Source organism: Equus przewalskii, chromosome 30 (genome assembly GCF_037783145.1).
Source record: "Equus przewalskii isolate Varuska chromosome 30, EquPr2, whole genome shotgun sequence".
Taxonomy (NCBI): Eukaryota; Metazoa; Chordata; class Mammalia; order Perissodactyla; family Equidae; genus Equus; species Equus przewalskii.
In genome coordinates this window covers 8,055,112-8,076,801 of record NC_091860.1, presented here as the reverse complement: position 1 = coordinate 8,076,801, position 21,690 = coordinate 8,055,112, and the positions used below count along the sequence as shown (strand labels likewise).

The 21,690-nt window shown below is 37.0% G+C and overlaps 1 protein-coding gene across 5 annotated transcripts in view; it reads right to left on the bottom strand.

Annotated features, from left to right (window-relative positions):
* MPP7 (MAGUK p55 scaffold protein 7) overlaps positions 1-21,690 on the bottom strand; it is a 242,341-nt gene that overhangs the window by 23,214 nt on the left and 197,437 nt on the right. For all 5 annotated transcript variants that reach the window (XM_070600843.1, XM_070600839.1, XM_070600842.1 and 2 more), the window contains one exon: positions 13,643-13,813. In XM_070600843.1, coding sequence (XP_070456944.1) covers positions 13,643-13,813 — 171 coding nt within the window. The remainder of the gene's footprint in view (positions 1-13,642; positions 13,814-21,690) is intronic.

Sequence of the window (21,690 nt, the reverse complement as noted above, 5' to 3'; positions counted from 1 at the left end):
CTGAAGAGTGAGTTTAAGGGAAGGGAATCTATCTACCTAAACTCAGCTGAGGACTGCAACGTAACAGAGAGGCCAGGGCTGGGGAGCCCGTGTGAATGTAGTCACATCACAGGAAAACTGGAGACTGCAAGAAAAGACGAGGGCTCTGAGGGAGAGGAGGAAAGTGAGAAGCATTGACTGTCTATGAAATGCCAGGTACCACGTAGGGGCTGATGTATTTTACCTACTCTGAAGTACAAAAAATATTTAGAGTAAGTTCTAAAACTCACTCTTTAAAATAAACAGAAAACAAACAAGAAAAACCAGTGGTATTACAACGGAGCAGTATTCTATGTACAGATGACACACACTCAACTATATATGCTTGAGGAAAAAAATGGAAGCAAACAAAACAAAACACTAAAACTTAAATAATGTGTCTTGGCCTGCCATGACCCCCCCAGCCACCTGGACGGAGAGGGGTGAGGTGAATTGGCAGGTGCCAGCTCTGGAGTGCTTCCCAGAGTGTGCGATCCTTTGCTGAGTGAGACTCTGCATCTTTTTTTTTTCCCTTTCTTCTACTACCTACGCCAGAAAAAACACAACGATTTATTTTAACTCAGGAGGAAAAAACTAGGTATGTTTGAATTAGTGGGGAAAAGTACGCTGTCTCTAATGTGATACCCTTAAACTTGACTATATTCAATACAGCCCTTATATAATTAAACTCTGACTGGTGAGCTTGCTTCACTGCACACTCATGGAGAGTGCCAAGCATGTTCAGTGGTAAATGATTTTATTTGGAAATTTTTCCTCTAGATGAGGTTATTTAAGGTCATCATCTTCAAAGGTAGGAGTGTCCTCACAAACAGGTTAAAATAGGAGGACCATTTCAATCATCGTCCCTACACAATTGTCCGTGGGCCTTACAAACAGCATTTTCCCTAACAGAGCCTTGGGTCCTTCTGCCATCCACAGTGGTGAAGTTCTAGTTTCTCCTCTTTACATCTTGACCTTAAGACCACAACTTAGAGCCACACTCCTGTATCTTTCTTCTCTGGTTAGGAATAAGTTCACAACATTTTCAGTTGGCTGGTTTGTATCTAGAATACAAAATCTATTTACACTGCAGTCAGTTTAGGGGTGCAAACAGACTTAGGTTCACTTGTGTGCCTCTGCAATGGGATGCATTCATTTCTCCTTCAATATATACATTTTTACCACAATTGAGGAAATACTTTAGTACATATGTATGTAAATAGGTTACTCCAAAGTTTGTTTTCAGTTTTTCAGTTGTGCTTGTTAATGCTAGAGAGAAGCAGAGATTATAACCTACATAGCACACATTTAAATCACAGACAATAGGTCTTTGGAAAAATAATGATGATGATGACACAGTGAGGTCTCTCTATGTGGCAGGCATGTGTTACGTGGGTTACACCCACCATTACTAATCCTCAGAACATCCCTGCAAGAAAGGCATTATTATCTTCACTTTACAGATGAGAAAACTGAGATGAGGAAAGGCTAAGTAATCTCCCAGAGGTCACAGATCTGGAGTGCAGCTTAATTGGTATTCAAAAGCCCGTCTGTCCTAATAAAGGTCTGCATTCTTTCCATTCTACCTATCATCTTATCAAAAGAATGCAGATAAAACACGAACTCAGGTAGTCAGTTGCTCCGCTGTCCGTTTATGGCTGTGATCGGTAACTTCACAGAAACTTTCACCCCATTCCAAGCTGCCCCACACTTTAGACAGTGATGACTATCTATGCTTGTGGCATACGCAGTCCAGCTACAAAAAGTGGCAGAGGTCAAATCTGGCGATCTCCAAATTCACTCTGTGTAGAACCTCTGAGAAGTCTAAACTCGACTTAAGGAAGATGACGCACACAGGAGGTCTGGGCAACAGACGCTGAGCATCTCTCTTAGGATTGTTGATTCAAGACTAAGGAAATCAAACACAATGATGAAATGTAAATAAAAGCCAAAAAAGCACACTAAAATATCATTTTAGAGTTCATTAATTTGGAATTCAGGCAGTGAACTAAAGTTATGCTTACTAACTTTGAAAACAAAAGTGTTTCTATTCAAATCAGACATGTAAATAGGTATTTATCTGTATTTCTTAATTTCATAAGAATTTTCAAAGTGACTTTGCATGCAAATTCTGCAAAGAATAAAACCATGTGTATCAATCCCCATTAGTTGAAGTTCTCATAAAAAAAATGTCAATTGGATAAGATAATTAGAAAGGCATATTATTTTTAGCTACTTTTGTGCATTTAATTAGTAATTGCTTCCTGGAAGTAGGCAAATGTGTTGTATGTAATTTTATATAAAGGTTCATTCATTTCAGCTAAAGAAATATGGCCCATTTACGGTGTCAATAAAATGATGCTAGTAAAGTTTCTATTTAAAACTTTACATTTAAGAAAATATTCATGTTAACTAAACGCCAAAATGCTTTTATTTTTATCTTAAAAAGAAAGATTTAAAAAAAATCTATATGCAAATTCTCAGCCTTTATTTATACAGGAGAATTTAGACATATAAGACATCTTTTCCCCAAGTGACCCCTAAGTCTGTTGACATTATTGATTCATTATCCATGTAATTATGTTGAGTGTCTTCATTGCTCTATTTTCATATTTTCTTGTTTTTATTGCATGAATATGTATAATGGTGTATGATTTGTAAAAAGTATTTATATATGGAAAACAAGAAATACATCTTTCAAAATTAATTCATAGTTGATGCATAAAAAGTTTTCATTCCGTAAACATGGCCCCCCAAAATTGCTACTTTCTGAATCTGAAACAGACATATACAATTAAAAATCAAAAGAGGCTAAATGAGTGGAGAAAGTATTGAGGCAATAAAACCAGAGCCTACAACAGCACTTTGGAAGAATGCTTTAAACTATCAATATGACATTCTTATACCAAAAGAAAGGTTTATGGCCATGCGCTACAGCATTGTAAACTGAAGCTTCAACCATCTACTTGGTTGTGTGTTAATGAAGATCCTGAGTGAACGAATTTTTATTAGAATGATAAGGCATTACTATTGTGAAAATAATTTTATTGAAATCAATGAAATATATATATATTTTAAATGATACACATGTGGTCTACAAAGAATGAGCATAAACTAATTTTGATTTGTAAATGTCTGGCATAGAATTTAGTTGTAGTTTTTCTTATGGCTGATGAGCATCAAATTGAACTTAATAATGTAAATATAGATGGGTGGTACCTTAGACATGAAAGGACAATTATACTAAAGATTACAATGTTAATAATCTGTTATGAAAGAAACTTCCAAGAGACATACAGGTAGGTGGAGATCAGCCAAATTAGTTTTAACGTGCTATATATTTATGTAACAGTCATAATGTATTAATGATAAAATCCATTCTTATTTAGATTTACATCCAATATTAAATTATATATTGGAGAGAATCTCTTGCTCTGACCAAGTACTATTCACTTTTGCTAGTGATTTTTGTACATCTTGGTACAAACATAAAAATGGCATATTATGTGGAAAGCTACTAACACGGATGCAGTTTTCACTATGTATTTATCTCCAGTGTACCTGCACTGTTTAACATGCAAATTCTTCCACATTTTACCCTACATTTTTTTTATGGTATTGGCCAGACTTGTTACTCTTACTATCCAGAGAAAAATATCAGAATTATGGGGTCTGCCATGAATATCCAAACTGCTTCTGTTACCTGAAAAAACACACTCATTTGATTTATTGCAAGACAAATCAAGTGAAATCTCTAGGTATCCCTTGGATCAGACACATGTTATAAAAAGTCCACTTATCATATTGTAGCCCTTCTATTTTTGTTGCTCTAGACCTAAACACAACCAACCTATTATACTTGACTCATAATCTTATAATGATCACATGAGTGGGTGGCTGGATTTTTGTCTTGGAGAGTTACAAATCTATTTAGAAAACTAAATTTAAAGTTCCCATGGAATCAAACTACAGAGAAAATATAGCAGCTTAGAAGTTCATAACAAGCCCTGATAGAGGTTCAGATTTTCTTGCCTCTGTTGCTTTCATAACAGAAGAAAAATGCTATTAATGAAGTATCCATTTGTATGCTAATATCAAAAAAAAAAGAACAAGAAAAGAACAAGAAAGTGAGAAACTTGTTGAAAGAGCATCATTTTTTCTAAAGCCACTATTTACACTGGACTTATACAGACTGACGTAAGTACCTGTCTCATCTCTATCTCAGGGCTAAAACAAGAGTACAACAAAATTAAAAGGGCAAAATAAAACCATCCCTGTCTTCCTTAGCTAAGTAGAAGTGGGCGTGGATAACCTACTTCAGAATCTGTGCAAAAACGCGACCTTTCCAAGGAAGCGACCATGATGTCCAGATTCAAAATCGCGGACTCCTCATTCCCCCGAATCTGCCCTGCTTTCACTTTCTTCTACCACATTTATCACCATCTAACAGTTATAGAATTGGCTTTATTATTTATCATGAATTTATTCTGAATACGTTTTTTGTCTATCTCCTCCCATTAGAATGCAAACACCACAAGGGCAAAAATGTTTGTGTTGTTCACTAATGAACCCATGCACTTACAACAGGGCACGGCACAGTCGGTTCTCCACAAAGATCAGCTGGGTGAACATGATTTTGTTTTACGCCCAGAAATTCAGCCAGAATATAAACATTTAAGGTAGACCAACAGCATAAAACACCAACTGTGATTCTAATAAAGATCACGTTTACCTCGTATATACAAAGATTATAATTTTAAATCCATCACACGCTCAGAGATTCAACTATGACTTTTGGGTTTGCAGTTGTCTATATGAAACCCTCCAGAGCAGACCCATTTCTCCAAGCCTTCAATCAAAGTTCATCAAAAGCTACAGGAATGCTAAGAAACATATTCACATTTACGTTTTAGTTTTGACTACTTACTTTTGTCTCTGCTTTATGTGGGAGACTTTCTGTTCTGCCATAGTTTTATGGAAAAATGATGGCAGTCTTATAAATGTCTATTTATTGGAACTACCTCTGCAAAGCAGTCATGTGAGATTCAGCACAAGGAGGGCAGAATAGTACTTAATGCTCAAGCTAGAAACGTGAAATATATAGAAAGATTTATTATTAGTTTCCTCTTATGCCTCATAACCGGACAGAACAAGTCACAAATTGTCTCAGTATCCACAAGATGAATTTTTACTCTTCTATTAGCTTAAGCTCTGAAAAGTGTTTTAGTAGCTTTTTAACACCAAAGCTTTCTCTTTGCTCCCTCCTCTGCAAACACACACAAATTATTTGCTTTATTACTTTACTTTTCAAAAAGTCAGGTTTCACTAAAGATAAAACTTACGTAGAAAAAAGTACTAAAAGCCTGACATTTAGTTTTTACATACTTTTTGGAAGACACTTTTTTTTCCCTTCTTTTCTCCCCAAATCTCCCCAGTACATGGTTGTATATTTTAGTTGTGGGTCCTTCTAGTTGTGGCATGTGGGACGCTGCCTCAGCATGGCCTGATGAGAGGTGCCATGGCCACGCGCAGGATCCGAACCTGCGAAACACTGGGCCACTGAAGCGGAGCGCGCGAACTTAACCACCCGGCCATGGGGCCGGTCCCAGAAGACACTTTTAAATGCAGAAGGGAATATACCAGAAACTGTCACTAAGATGTTTCAGTGGCTAAAATGTGGCTTCAGAATAGTACCTTTACAAAATGAAGAGAAAAATACTTGTGATCAAGGCTCAATGTGCTCCATTGTCGTATTTTTGTCATGTTAATGACTTGGTCTATTTTAATTTCTTGAACTTTAAGTCCAAGAATAAAAATTACGCAATATTATGGTGCAAATAACAGAGCAAATAACAGACTGTGTACCTCCTTAACAATATTCTACTAAGTTTCCAGGAAAATACCATTATTCCCACTGGCTTTGAAAACAAATGGGGCCTGAGGAGGAGGATGATGCTTATACTCTTTCCATCTTCCTACACATGTCGTAAGAGCCAAGGTACAGTTTCCTAAGTATATGATTTCAAATCAGGAACAATCCAGAATTTCCAAAATTCGAGCCTACTGCTTGATTACCTCTTTTAGATGATAAACTGCTAAATAATCTAATTAACTTCTAAGTGCTGTGAACACTGAGGTTCAAAATCAGCAGAAGCCTACTCATATCTGAACATTTCATGTTATATTGTTAACATTTTTAGTTAATATATGAGCTGCTTTTTATTAAAAACTTAATAAGTGCCAGGAATTGGTCTAAGTCTTTGCAAATATCATTTCATTTAACCCTCAAACAGACCTAGAAAGCAAGTGCTCTTATCCTCATTTTCCAGATGAAGAAACTGAAGTCCAGAGAAACCCTGTAGTATGCAGGTGTCACACAGCTACTGAAGAGCAGAACAGGATGGGAACGCAGCCTGCCTTTCCCAAAGGCCCGTTTCTTACCATCTACACTAGCCTGCCTCATGGGATGGAATAGATGGAGATTTCTCCAGGCAATGAACTCCAAACTTCTGATACTTCAGATGTGCCATACAGACAAGCAGAAAGGTTTTCTGAGCAATGACCACACAGAAGAAAGTGACTAACAGGAAACACTTTGGAAGGACAGTTACATGTACTGACCCTGGCTGTCACCAGATTCCACTATGGAATGTCCTGCTCCTCAGAAGGCCACAGCAAGGGTAAGGGTGGGATTCAGTAAGTAAAAATTACACCATACCAGAAATTGCTCCAAAATAGGGAAATAAACTGCTAGGGGCTAAAGAGCTTCAAATAGAGTTTTTTCATATAGGAATTTCAGAATAAAAGCTAAAAATAATAATAAATCAGTTGATCAAAACAGACAAACCAAACCTAAAATATCACTGAGCAAATCCTGAACAGCAGATTAAGACAATACTGAAAGTTTTAAAACCACCATTATAACACATGCATGACAAAGCACAAAACAGAAGTGTGATAAGAAAAGTAGAAAATCCAAATAAATTGCAGCCAGTTCACAACTGCCGACAAAGGAAGGTAATGGCAGCCGAGCCCATTCAAACAGAGCAACCAGGCTTTGCCCGAGTGTGCACAGTGCAGGGCACCTCACTACCTCTGCGTTATAACTGGTAGCAATAGGTGAAAAGCAAAATGCACTCCCTAATTAAGCTGGGCCAGCAGCACCAGCATCACCTGGGAATTTGTTAGAAATGCAGAATCTCTGGCCTCACCCCAGGCTACCCAGCAGAAACTGCATATTAACAAGATCCCCAGGTGACTCAAATGTGTGTTAAAGTTTGAGAAGCCCTGGAGAAGGGGCTGGAGGCCAAGGGGAGGCAGAAGGGCTCCTCCCTCTGGATACTCTGAGATTGTTTCTGTCCATGCCCCCAAAAAACTACTGAGAGGCAGCCTGAGATCTGAACACAGAGCAGATAGTGAGATCAAGCCCAGAGCCTTTTGTGGGTGGCTGGGAGAATTACCCTAGGTGGGCTGCTGAACATGTGGAAAGACCAGGAAAATCAGCCTAGGATACCTTAGGAAGAGTTGGCGAATTTTAAGGAGAAGGAAAGTGAAACAGTAATGCCAGTACAACGAGGGCCATGCCTGGATAGCACAGGGAAGGCCGAGCAGAGCCAACAAGCTTGCTGACCTGACCCAGGGAGACCCAAAGTGGAAAGAGCCGGGCTGAGGCCCTGAAGGTGGGCAGGATTTATGTGAACAATGGATGCTCTTGGTACACTCCGATCTAACCCTTCACAAAATGTGGAGGTATGTGTCAGGAAAATGAGTGGATGGGCCCTAAATCAAAGGGAAAAAAAGAAAAGTAGGAAATTTGAGATCCAGCAAACAGTGTCAGCACAACCCTGATTTTACAGATTGGACACAATATTCCACAGTGAGATAAGAAAGAAGGTTCTGGTCTTGAACTGTTCGGGTCTGAATCAGCTCCAGGACTCAGCAGCTATGGGATCTTCAGCAAGTAACTTACCTATCTCTGTGCTTCAGTTTCTTCGTCTGTAAAATGGGGATAATAAAAGCATTGACCTCACAGTCATGGTGAGGACTGAATGAAATGACACCTGCACAGCCCTTCGCACAGTGCCTGGCACTCAATACATATTGGCTGCTGCTATTACCAGAGTGGAGAAAGGACAGGACTCACTTGAGAAGCAAGTTAAAATTTAAAAATTCAGTTGGGATCAGCAGAGGGTAATGAAAGATTATAGTTAGATCTCAGTAGTAAAGAAATCTAAGTAGTAAAAAGGGATAGTCTGGTTCTCACTGAAGTCATGCAGTTTATTTACTCAAGGCCTGGAAAACTCCAAAGACTGAGGAAACACTAGTGGCGGAGAAGCATGTAGCAAAAGAAACCTGAATCTTCACTCACTGTACCTTTGCATCAACATTTAGCGTCTCCAGTTTAGGAATATCTTGAGGGTTACACTCCTTTTGGAGATAAAGGGAAATCTCCCGAGAATCAGGCCTCAGAAACTTAAGGAATTCCACGCAAGAGACAGAGAAAGAGCAGCCACTGCAGTGTAAGTGACATCCTGGGGCTAAAAAAGCTATATATGATCCTGCTGGGAAGGTAAAAATAAGGTGATGAGCACACAGTTTGTCCGTTAGAAAAGTAACAAGGTCCATGTTCACTTCAGAATCCAGGTGCCAGGAACCCAAAGATCAATGGGCAAAAGGGATTTAGGGCAAGTTAAGTGCCCACAATTAAATTAACCTCTTCATTGAAGATTTCAGCCAGATGAGTTTTGGTTGAATGATTGTGGACCTAGACAACTAGCACTCAGGTAAAGCAGAAGCCAAAATACCTCAGACACTCTCTGATTTTTGGCTGACAATGGGATGCTGTAATACATATTTCTGGGAGCATTGTTCTACTTTAAAGAGTAGTTGAGACGATGCTTGTGGTATTCTTCTGTCCTGATGACCCTCTGAAACTATGAGTAGGAGACATTATCTTACCCAATTTTGAGGAGGCTGATTAAGCTATGCAAGTGAGAAGGGCAAGCTGTGTCTGTGAGAGGAGTTTAAAGCTTTGGGGAGTTCTAGCTCCACTCCAGTGGAGCCCAACACTGCTGTCTCCCCACTGATTACAACCAACGCCTCTGGACAGCACAGGAAAAGCAACAACCTGAGGACTCTGAAAAGCAAACACAGGCAGGCAGAGGGGAGAGGGAAGTCGGGTCTGGAGAGGTGACCCCCAAAGAGAGGAGGTTTCCTGTTTTACTCTTCCTCTCTCTGCTTGGGGTTTGCCCAGAGGATGAGTCTTCATCTCAGAGCTGCACAGCAAAGCAGGGGACCCAAGAGGTAAGACCCCACAAAAGTTGTGGGCTCACCTCTAAGCTGTGCCTGAGCGAGATGAGCCCAAAGCAGCATAACAAAGGCTTTGAGAAATGAACTAAAACTGACACCACTGAAAAGTCTCTGACTAACTGAAGTGTCACGTGCATGGAACAGACACAATGTAGCACAGCAATGACTTGAAAACTGAACTGAGGCATGTAGACTGAGCCTAATCAGACTGATAGCCTACTTAAAAAAAATTACCATTTTCCAGAGGAATATAATAAGACCCAAAGGCTATACAAAATGATGTTTAAAACGTTCAGGATACAGAACAAAAGTTATTTACATACAAAGAGCAAGGTAAAGGTGACCAATTCTCAAGGAAAAATATAATCAACAGATGCAACCCCAAGATGACCCTAATGTTGAAATTATTCACAACAATCAAGCAGCCACCTTAACTAAGATTCACAAGGCGAACAGAAAAAGATTATACCATGCAAACAATAAACAAAAGAAAGCTTGAGGGGCCAGCTCGGTGCCTCAGTGGTTAAGTTCTGCTTCGGCGGCCTGGGGATCGCCATTTCAGATCCCAGGTGAGGACTTGGCACGCTTGGCAAGCTGTGCTGTGGCAGGTGTCCCACAAATAAAGTAGAGGAAGATGGGCATGGATGTTAGCTCAGGGCCAGTCTTCGTCAGCAAAAAGAGGAGGATTGACAGCAGATGTTAGCTCAGGGCTAATCTTCCTCAAAAAAGAAAGAAAGCTTAAATGGCTATGTTATATAACACACAAAATAGATTTCAGAAAAATCCAGGGATAAAAAAAGGACATTACATAATATGACAGTCAATTCATTAAGAAAACATAATACTCCTAATTGTGTATCCACCTAACAGGGCTTCTAAATATATTAAGCAAAAGCTGACTGATGTGACAAGAGAAATAAACCCACCGTTGTAGAGAATTTAACACTCCTCTGCCAACATTTAACAGAACGAGTAGATTAAAAACTAGTAAGAATATAGAAGACCCGAATAACATTATCACCAACTTGACTTAAATAATACATATAAAACACTGTATCCAACAACAACAGAATACACACTCTTTTTAGGTACACACAGAACATTCAATGATGTAGACCACATTCTGGGCAAAAAAATTCACTGTTTTTGGACAAATTTAAAAGAACTGAAATCATACAAAGCATATTCTCTGAACATAATGAAATTAAAGAAGAAATCAATAACAGAAAGAGATCTGAATAATCCCCAAATATTTGGAAATTAAATAACACACTTCTAAACAACTTAAGGATCAAAGAAGTCACAAAGAAAATTAGAAAATATTCTGATCTGAATGGTATGTTATAAAAACACAATAGATCAAAATTTGTAGGATGCAGTGTTCAGAGGGAAATTTAAATTCACGACCATTAATACTTAAATTTTTAAAAAAGGGTTTTGAGTCAATAATCTACTAGAAAAACAGAAAATTAAATAAATCTAAAGTAGGCAGAGGAAGGAAATAATAAAGAGCAGAAATCAATGAAATTGAGAAAAGAAAAAAATAGGAAAAAATTTTAAAAACATAAAGCTGGTGTTATGACAGATCAATAAATTGGAAAAAGAGCTAAGGTAGGTAGACTCGAAGAAGGCCAGCAATGATCCTCTTCTCCTGTTTTTCACACCTTTGTGCAATTCCTTCACCTTGAATGTGAGCAAAATCTGTGATTTGCTTCTAACCAACAGAATATGGGATGTTTTCTGTCACAGAAAGGTGATGGGATGTCACCTTCGTTGATTAGGTTACATAAGATTGTGACTTTCGTCTTACTAGCAGAATCTCTCTATTTCCTTCTCAGTGTACACATCTTGATGAAGCAAGCCACCACGTTGCAGATGCCCATATGGCGAGGAATTGAGGGTGGCCTACGAATTCTGCCCACAACCACATGGTTTCGGAAGTAGATCCTTTATCAGTACAGCACTCAAATGAGAGCCCTACCCTGGGCCAAGACACGACTGCAGCCTTCTGAGAGACACTGAAGCAGAGTACCCAGCTAAGCCGTGTCCAAACTCCCCAAATTCTGACCTGCAGAAACTTTCAGATGATAAATATGTGCTGTTTTAAAGTCACTGAGTTTGTAATAACTTGTTGTACAGCAATAGATAACTGATGTTAAGAGTGAAGACACAAATTACCAATATCATGAATGAAAGTGGGGACATTACTACAGACCTTACAGAGAGTTCAAGGATAATAAGGGAATATTATCAAAAACTTTATGCTTACATAGTTGGCAATTTAGGGGAAATGCACACATTCCTTCACAGACACAAACTGCCAGAGCTCACTCAAGAAGATAACGTGAATAGTTGTGTGTCTGTGTGAGTGTGTATAAAGGTTACAGAGGTGCACTCTCTTGCACGCCTCCCTGTTCCCCTTCCCTCCCCCTCTCTCTCTCTATATATATTCATCTTTTAAAAGAAATTAAATTTGTAGTTAAAACCTCCCAAAAAAGATGGCTCCAAGACCAGGTGTGGTTGCACTGGGGAATTCTACCAAACGTTTAAAAAGAAAATAATACTAATTCTACAAAAACTCTCTCCCAGAAAAGTGAAGAGGAGGAAACACTTCCCAACACATTTTATGAATATAGCATTATCTTGATACAAAAAGCAGAAAACATATTCTAAGAAAATTACAGGCCAGCAAATTGAATGTAGTACTATACAAAGGCTAATCCATCAGGACTTAGTGGAGTTCAGGCTGGGAATGCAAGGCTCATTCAACACTCAAAAACCAATGAGTGCAATTCACCACTTCAACAGATCAAATAAGAAAAACCATATAATTATCTCAATATATGCAGAAAAAACCATTTGACAAAATTCAATGTCAATTTGTGATAAATATTCTCAGCAAACCAATAATAGAAGGGAATCTTCCTAACTTGGTAAAAGGCATCTATAAAAAAACTATAGCTAATATCATACTTCCTGGTGAAAGACTGAATACTTTCTCCCTAAGATCAAGAACAAAGCACAGATGTCTGTTCTCATCACGCCCATTCACCACTGTACTAGGGAGCCTAAAGTAAGGAGAGAATACAATAAGGCAAGAATAAAAAATAAAATTCCTACAAAGAATGAATAAAATTGTCTCTATTCACAAATAACAGGATCATCTAATGCAAAAAATTTCAAAGCATTTCCAAAAAAGATACTAAGAATTTCCTTAAGGAATTGTAGGGAGGGGTGATACCTGCATTTCGTACTATTTTAACAGAACTCCATGATTACTTCAAACATGCATGAGGCCAGCATTCCCACATTCCCCTTTTCCTCTGGAAGATTCTAGGGAGTGGCTATTTCCTTTCCATAACCATCAACTATCTTTAGTTGCTCTTGACTAGGATTTACTTTTATTCTTCCCTGGATAACTATTCAGACTCAGAGTTTATCCTCATCTATCTTCCCTCTCTCACCCCTGAGGAACGGGTTTTTATTGTCAGCACCTATAAGAAAGAAAAAAAGGGAAACTTTATTCACTTTCCTCTTTCAATTAGATCCCCTAGGGAAAACCAAAAGTTACATATTACATAGGAGTAATAATAAGTCCCCGGCTGTAGACAGAGCCATCTAGATTTAAGGGGAACAGGCGTCTCTCTCCTCAGGTGAGGAGCAGACCTTGGCTGAAGAGCAAGGGATGCAACAGGGATAGAGGAGATGCTGCTGTCACCAAAGTTTTAAAGAAACACAAACTAGGATGAGGTGGAGTAACAGGGAAGCTGTGATTGTTCATGTCCATGAAGGTCAGACAAGATAGATGCTAGATCGTTAATGTGCGTCAAACCAGCCAACGTTTACAGAAATCCTCACATACCACATACTTACTAACTACATACCTCAAGCAGTTTTGTTAACTGAGCCTCCGGCTTTAAATATCCTAGAACTCTGCTAAAATGGTTTATTTCACTAAAGGTCTAAATGCCACAGAAAGTGATACCATAGCTACTGCCTCAAAATGAATTGAAAGAAACATATTCGTTTCTATTATTTAGTTACCCTGATATGCTTAACATACTGCGATGATGTCTGCTATTCCCTCTCTTACAGAGGTCCCACTAAATGTCAGTACCATTCTTCACAGACACCTTAACAGTCTCCGGAAAGTCACATGAAGTGCAAAAGACTAACGATTTCACTTAGAGACCCAACCAAAGATGTTCAAGATGAGACCTTTTAGCTTGATCACTTCAAGCGTGATGCTCTCCGATGTTAAATTCTTACTATCTTACTTATTTCATCCGAATTACACACAAAAGCAAACACTTACCAACCAACACAACAAGTCTGTATTTCTCATGAGTTTGTCGCCGATAGGGGGTGACTTCCTCATATGTGGGTACATCAGCTGTGTCATACTGATCACTCTTCTTGCATTCATACATGGATTTATTTGTTTTCTTATCTTTTCTACTAAGACGGAAACTTCTTCTAAAACCAGCTGCAAGTACAAAAAAAAACACATATTTTTAGCAACAACTGAAAAAAGAAACCCCCAAAAAACAAAAATAAAAACACCCTCAAAGTTGGGTCGGATTTTATTTACCATAATATCATTACCAGTGCAGTTAGTAAGAGGAAAAAAAAAAACCCAGATATTACACAATCTCATTACAACAACAATTTATAAGAGAATCATCTAACATTTAATTATATAGTTATAATAATGTAAATTTTATTTGGTTCTAAATCATAAAGAATTCTTTCCAGAAATCAATGAGTAAAATAACTATGTTATAAAACAAAATAAGAAAGTCAGAAATCATAAAGATATGGACTGACTGATGAACACGTTTGATAAGAAAAAGTTAAAAGCACTGTGAAAACACTTTAAATATAGATGATGAATTCTCTCATTTATAAATACTAGGATATTTCATATTATATTCTAAGCATAGCCTAACGACATACCTGTGGCACAGACAGCATCTATTGTTAAATAAAAAGAAAGCACAACGTCAAACATGCCAATACATGGATCAGGCTGATAGAACCGGCCTGTCACTAAGAGCAAGTTACTTAACTGTTATGAGACTCCAGGAGGTGGAGTAAACGCCCAGCCTCAGGTTTTTTTCTCCTATGGAAATTCTACAGTTTTATAATTTGAAGCCTACTGAAATTTGGAAATAAGTTTCATAGTTTCAATACTCTTATCAATAGGTCATAGGATCTTTTACTAAAATAATTTTTTAAATACTTAAATAAGTTGTCTGCTTAAAGAGCCCTATTGAGCTCATTATTATCATTTAATACGTGAGCTTAAAAAGCTTAAGCAAAAGTTCCTTTTCTCAGTCAACTCCCATTTCATTCTGCTTGCTTTTCATGTTGTTGCATCATTCTGGTTTTATTTCCTTTCCAGAATAGTGATGTTTACCACACACACCATTTGAGAATTCAATAAGGTGTACGCTCAATTCTCGACGTAACCAACCTTTACAGTCTCTCAAAATCCAGACTTTAAGGGAGAGAAAACAGTTTGCTTATTAAAACATTATATATATTCTATATCAGCTCCATGGTACAAAACAAAATGTGAGTACATTTTAATGTATATATTCTTTAAAAAGAATATAGATCAAATTTGATAAGTAGAAAATTTAAATAGAGGCATTTTATAATAAAATGCAAGAATGTAATAACTGATCTGTATAAGTTTTAGGGAACATAATGAAGAATAATTATTACCACTGGACTTAAGAAATTAATAGAATTCAAAATAAAGGCAATATTAAAAAACAATTATCAATGACTATGGAGTTATATCACTCACTTTCTAGATTCACAGTTTAATAAAAATCAATTAAGATATTAAGAATGGAGTGATAAAAGTTCATCTGATAATATATTCCCTCCTGTGGCCCAACCAAGAGTCATTCTGATTTTGAGGAGATACTCAGATTATTTGAGGGGAAAGATTTATGAAGGATTTAAAGTAGGGAAGATCATCACTCTAAAACTCTCTTATCAAAGGCAAAAGGTAAAGAGGAAAAAGTGAACAGGACAAGTGAGGAAACACATCAGAATTTTACAAAGAAAGATGACATTCCAGGGAAGCAAAAGGGGAAATGTGCCATGCTGGTCCCAGGATGAAGAAAAGATGTGTGAATTCTAAAATCACACATGCGGACGGAATTTAGACTTCAATGTAAAGGATCAGAAGACAAGTTATTATTTTTTGTTTCTCTTGTTTTTTAGGATGTTGGGAAAGATGCATGAGAACCTGGAAAAAGGATCCTGTATATCTGAGAATCCTCGCAACACCAGCCAGGAGGAACTGGGAGCCTTACAACTCCTTCCCACGCGGCAGCACAGTGGTCCTCAGACAATCATCTCTTCCTGACTCGCAGAAATCACTTATGCTGTCCCCACCCCAACTCTGTCATCTGTGACTGTCAGCCCAGACTGGAATCCATATAAGATGGCTTCTGGTTTAGCACAAAAATTACACATTAGTTATCCTAACTTTTCTACACTGGTATTTCATAATTTCAGGTTCCCGGGGTTCTTGTCTCAAAGACGGCAATTATAGGAGAAACAGGTAGAACTAGAAATTCCTTCACGATTATTCCTTGTATGGCAGGAGGGTTTTCCTAAAGTCACTACAAACTTTTGGCGCAGGAATGGATCTCACTAGGACATAAATGCCTCATCCAAAGCAAATAAGGTCCAAAAGGGAAAACCTGAAAACTTCAGTCCTGAATTTCCATGAAAGTTTTTACCTAATTGAGTCTTTACACTTAACTGAAGTTTTTACTTTCATCATAAACATAGAGAGATAGCGGGGAAGAGAGAGAAGGTAATCAGATTTGAAATGTCGGGGTCTATGGCCATCAGAAGTGAGAAGCGTGATCCACGGGATGGTTTGGTGACGTCAGTTGTACAGAATAGGTGCTCAATAACAGTTTTTTAAATTGAAGTCATTTGAAAAGGCAACAACAAAAACCCTCCTATTGTTCCTGTTTCATTTTCTCAATGTAAATTTCAACAGAGAAAGCAGGGCACATTTGGTATTTTCGCAAGAGAACATTCTAAGGGGCAGACAAAAGGACAAAACACCGCGTCCACGAAGGCGCAGAGCTGGAAGGAACTCTGGCAGCCAGCCCAGCCTGCTCTGTCCCTGCTCCGGGCCAGCACCGACGTCACTCACTGCATGCGCCCACGCACCGTGACACGGTCCTGACCTCATTCACATCAGTTTTCCAGGTGGCGACTACCAAGAAAGTGGAATTCCCGCAGGTTTTGAGGCTGAAGTGCCTTGACCCAATATGCTCGTTTACAAAACCAGGGGGGAGAAGGCAGCAGGTGTCCACACCAGTCCTAGCAGCACAGCAGCATCCCTGAGTGTTAAAAAGCAAAGACCAGAAGCAGACAGGTCTGCGGGAGCATCTGGGTTCTGCCTCTGACTTAGTTACCAGCTGTGAGACTTGCCAACTTTAAGGCTCATTTTCTCATCTTTAAGATGCAGATAATAATAGCATCTATCTGGCAGGGTTGTTAAGGATTAAACGCTTCCTGTAAAGCATTTTGGCTCAGGACCTAGCACATGTTAGCTGTAGGTCAGTTCTTGACTTATGTCTCCAACTAATTGAAAGTACCTGGAAAGCAGAAACGCACTATACATCCCTGTGTTCCCAGGGCACAGAGTGCAGCAAGAAGGGAAAAATAAATTAAAGGGCTTATTAATAAGTTTTCAATTGGCTAATGTTATAAAAGAGAAAAAATATTGAAATTAAAGCCAGATCTAAATATGCTAAATATCAAAAGTAGCTTCTTAAACTAGTAAGGCATTTTAAAGAAACACAAAGAAAGATTTAGTATGTATCAACTCTCCTTTTTGTAGATAATCTCTCTAGGGATGTATGTTATTTCTGTACTATATTTAAATTTAAAGAGCATGCTTCCTTTCCGTTTTCCTTACTCATCATGATCCTTTACTACCCTGATCCACATATACCTATAGATGCTATACCACACAACACATATATGCATACACAAAAGCATACACACATATACAATTATACGCATACGCACAGACACAGAGTAAGAAAACAAGAAAAACTCCCAACCCAGAGCAAGCAATGAAACACCCAGAACAGAGGACATGACAAAAGGTATGAAATCTAGAGTACTCACTTGTGATTTATTCCTCAAACCAAAAAGAGCAAAAACAAAAACACAAAACCAGACTATTTTCCTAGACTCTATCCTCCACGGGTAGTCAGAGGTGATGGCACATTTGGCATGTCCTTCAAGACAGTAAAGAAACTGTCATTTCCAAGTAACAGTCAGCGATGTGTCACTATACCCGGGCTCAGTCGAAGTTTACAGGAGAGCAAACTCCATGTCAGGAAAAGGGGTTAATCATTTCTTGCCTTCAGGTCTTATGTGGTTCCCTTATTAAAAGGCAGATCAAAAAATGTATACGTAAACTGAAAGTCAGTAGAAGGTTCTTTGAGGCAAATGTGAATAAATAACCTAGAACCTATTTAATTTCAGGTCATTTTCAGTGCACAAGTCTTAGCAAGAGCTGGCTTCAAAAAAGAAGAAAGGCAAAGGACCAGTAACAAGGAATTTGGAGTAAGGGAACAGTTTTACACAAAATATATTTTTCCTTATATTTCACATTTCTGTAATTTATAATTGGCTCAACATTTTTATGGACAGGCTTTTTCCAGAGCGCTTACCCACAGCTGCTAGAGATTTGTGTTTTTTAAGGGAACAGCACGTTCACTTTATTACAATAGGAAAGTGACTTTACAGGAAGACTACAGCTGCAGGTCAGCCCTTAATCACAAGGAGACACTGCTTATCTAATATTTTCCAGGAGAAATAATTTACGACGGCTTGCTAACTTATCACTTAATTGTATAGCTTTGTCTAAAGTAAATTTAAGTTGCTCGTCATTTGCTCCTTATTTCAATACGACTGCAATAAACATCCCAGTACATTCCCTTTATTCCACGTCCCCGATGATTTCATTAGGACAAATTGCTAGAAGCTAGACAGATCTTGTCCAGATGCTTCTCAGATCGGTCAATAACAAGGTACATTTCCACTAGCAGTAAGTACAACGGCCGTATTACCATTCTCTCATAAAAGGACTTCTAGTCACTTTAAAATCTTTAGTGACTTGACAAGAGAAAAATTGTGTATCATTTCATTTTAACTGCCAGTAGAACTGAACTTTTCTTCATGTTTATTACTCATTTGCATTTCTTATTTCTTCTGTAAATTGTTGGTTAATACACTTTGATCCCTTTTTGATTAGGGTTTTCATAAATACACACACACACACGTATCTTAAAACATTCATGTGTTTGAATCTGTGAATTTCTTTCCTTTGTTATTTCCACCGTTTTTATGACTTTCCTAACCTTAGGTCTGATAAACATGCACCTACATTTTCTGAAGTTTTAAAAAATGGGTTACATGGCTTTACACTTAATTTTTTTTATCCCATCTGGAATCACTCAGCTGTAATCATGAGATCAAGCTTGTGAAGTGAGACCGTAACTTCGTATTTTTCTAAATAATTAACCAATGGTCCCAGAAATACTTACTGAACAGTCCTTTCACTACTTGATGTTGATACATATGTTGTAGTGAAGTACTAGGTTTTTATTATTACGTCATGACAAGAAAAGGTGACTCTTGGTCTGAGTTTGGATAATTCTCTAATTAATAACATCGGTACCCAAACAGCAGCAGTAGTGGTGGTGTTCCTGATAACTTACTGAGAGCTTACCAGACGACAGACACCACTTGAAGCACTTTATGTGGATTAGTTCATTCAATTTTCATAGCAACCCAATGAGGTGAGTATAACCATCCACGTGTTTAGCAATCTTAGTGTAATAAAAAAAAAAAAAAGATTCCCAAGGCTTTGGTTAAAATATTAAATGAGGGAAAAAAGTCAAGAAGGAAGTCTGAAATGTTACTCTACATACATAAATGTATAATAAAAAAAAAGATGAGTCTTTTATGAAATAATTTAATGCAAAAAATTATGAAAGAGGAGATGTTTAATTTAGGGATTAAAAATATGTTTTTTACCCATTAAAAGACATATTTTTTCAAATATAATTAAGTACAGTTTTGATTCTCCTCTGTATTCAAGATGATGTATGAAATACAAAAATATATAAAATAGTGTCACTGCTCTCAAAAAGCTCCCGATCTACTAGGGGACATAGAAATTATTCCCAAATATTTGTAATTTAAGGGGTTTCACAACATAGGTTCATGACTAGAAACTAAGATTTTTAGCAAGTACTCTAATCAACAGACATGATTTGACTTTGACATTTCTCTTAAGCAAAAAAAAAAAAATTAAACCGAGGCAATTATGATTTGGTCATTTTCAAAGCTTCCTTACTACGCTGTATTTATATAACACCATTCATCAAAAGAACATTAAATTTAATGCTTACATATGTAAAGTAATCATTGGTTATTAAAATAAGCTTAATATTGTAGACAAATATTATACCTATCTATCCTCTAATTTCAGATGTTAGCGATATTTTTAACAGTAAAAAAATTTGGAAGCACCCGAAATACACAAAAGTATGGGGATGATTACATTATGAAACACCTCTTCAAAGAAATGGGGTTGAAGCCATTAAAATTGTAATTATAAAGCTATACAGCAGCATAGAAATGCATTTGATATAATAATAAATGGAAAGAACTTGACAGAATAGTCATACTTACACTACGAGTTTTATCTTTTTACTATATAAAAATTGGTATGGATACAGAAATATAGAAGAAAATGTATAAAAATAGACAATGCTTGTGTTAGGGAGAGACGGCTGTAGGCAATTATTTTGTTCTGTTTTTCAAGCATTCCATAACATTACATAATTTTATAATTTGAAAAAAATCCCACAAAAACACAGAGTTCATAATAATATGAACAACCGAACAAAACGAAATCCAGTATTAGCAGATGTATTTGTGGTTCTATCAACATATAAAAGAAAATACATTTTGACTATGTCTCAAAGGCAGGGTCTAGTCTTCTATATTTGGAAATGACTATGGGTAAGAGACCAAGTTTTTATATTCATAATAGTTAGAGACAGCCAATAAACTAAAATATAAAAAAGCAATGAAAGTAAAAACAAGAGAAAACAATTTTTAAAAAAAATGAGAATATAGTACAAGAACTAAAAATCAAAGGTCAAGGAAGATACATAGGGAACCAGCAGTCTCACCTAAGAAGTGAAGAAGATAAAAGAAAAGCAGTCAGGGTTTTGAAAACTTACAACCAAACTAATGAAACTGATGTGAAATCTTTTTTAAAATCACAAGTTGTTATCATATTCTTTGGCTCCCCTAAATAACTAACTTCAGTGGAAATTTATAATGTAAATATTTATCATTCTAATGATGTCACTTTTTCATAAAATGTTGACCTTTGAGATGGGATTTTATAAAAAGCACATGATCCCTTTAGGAACAAACATGTCCATTAATACAAAAGGTCCTCAAACAGGGTCAAGGAAACTCACCACCAACACTAACAGCCTCAGAAACCACACGTGAACGAGAGTGAAATGGGACCTGCCCTTCGTTAACTCCAAGAAAATAAATACTATTATGTTACCACCGGCAATTTTCACGTGGGACAGTTTCAATCTTTGGTTACGATTCTTTTAACATCAGATATTATGCATTCGTGATGTTTATGATAATAATAAGCTTTTAATATGTTTAAACTTTATAGATGTTTGTAGAAGGGGAAGAGCCTCAGGGAAATCTGCCTGAATCATAACAGAGCAATACTGGTCACAGGTAACTCAAAACTCAGAGATTCACACTAAACTTCTCACTTTTTAAGAAATGCATTTAGTTGAGGCAAAGTCAAGAAAACTGCTTTCTTTCTTAAAAGGAAATAAAAATAAACATTTTCATTCTTTTTTCTCACCTTCAATATACTCAAACGTGGACTTGTTTTAAATTTCAGAGAACTGCCAAAACCAATGTATGAAAATTATTTTTTTTCATCTTAAAACACTGGGTTAATTTGACCAAGAAAATATTTAACTAGTTCAATAGTTTCATTAATTACAAGGAAGAGAAAATTTTAATATAAATGAACTTAAGATTAAAAAAAATATGTAGACATTAATAAAAACCAAACCTCTGGAAATTATTATACACTGTTAGGCTTCTGACAACAAAACATTGAAAATTCCCATTAAAATAAACATTTTTAATATAATGCCAACATTGTTATAATGATATAAAACATAACAGACACGTAAAAACTATGTAGTAACACGATCCTAAGACAAAATTATTGCTGAAATG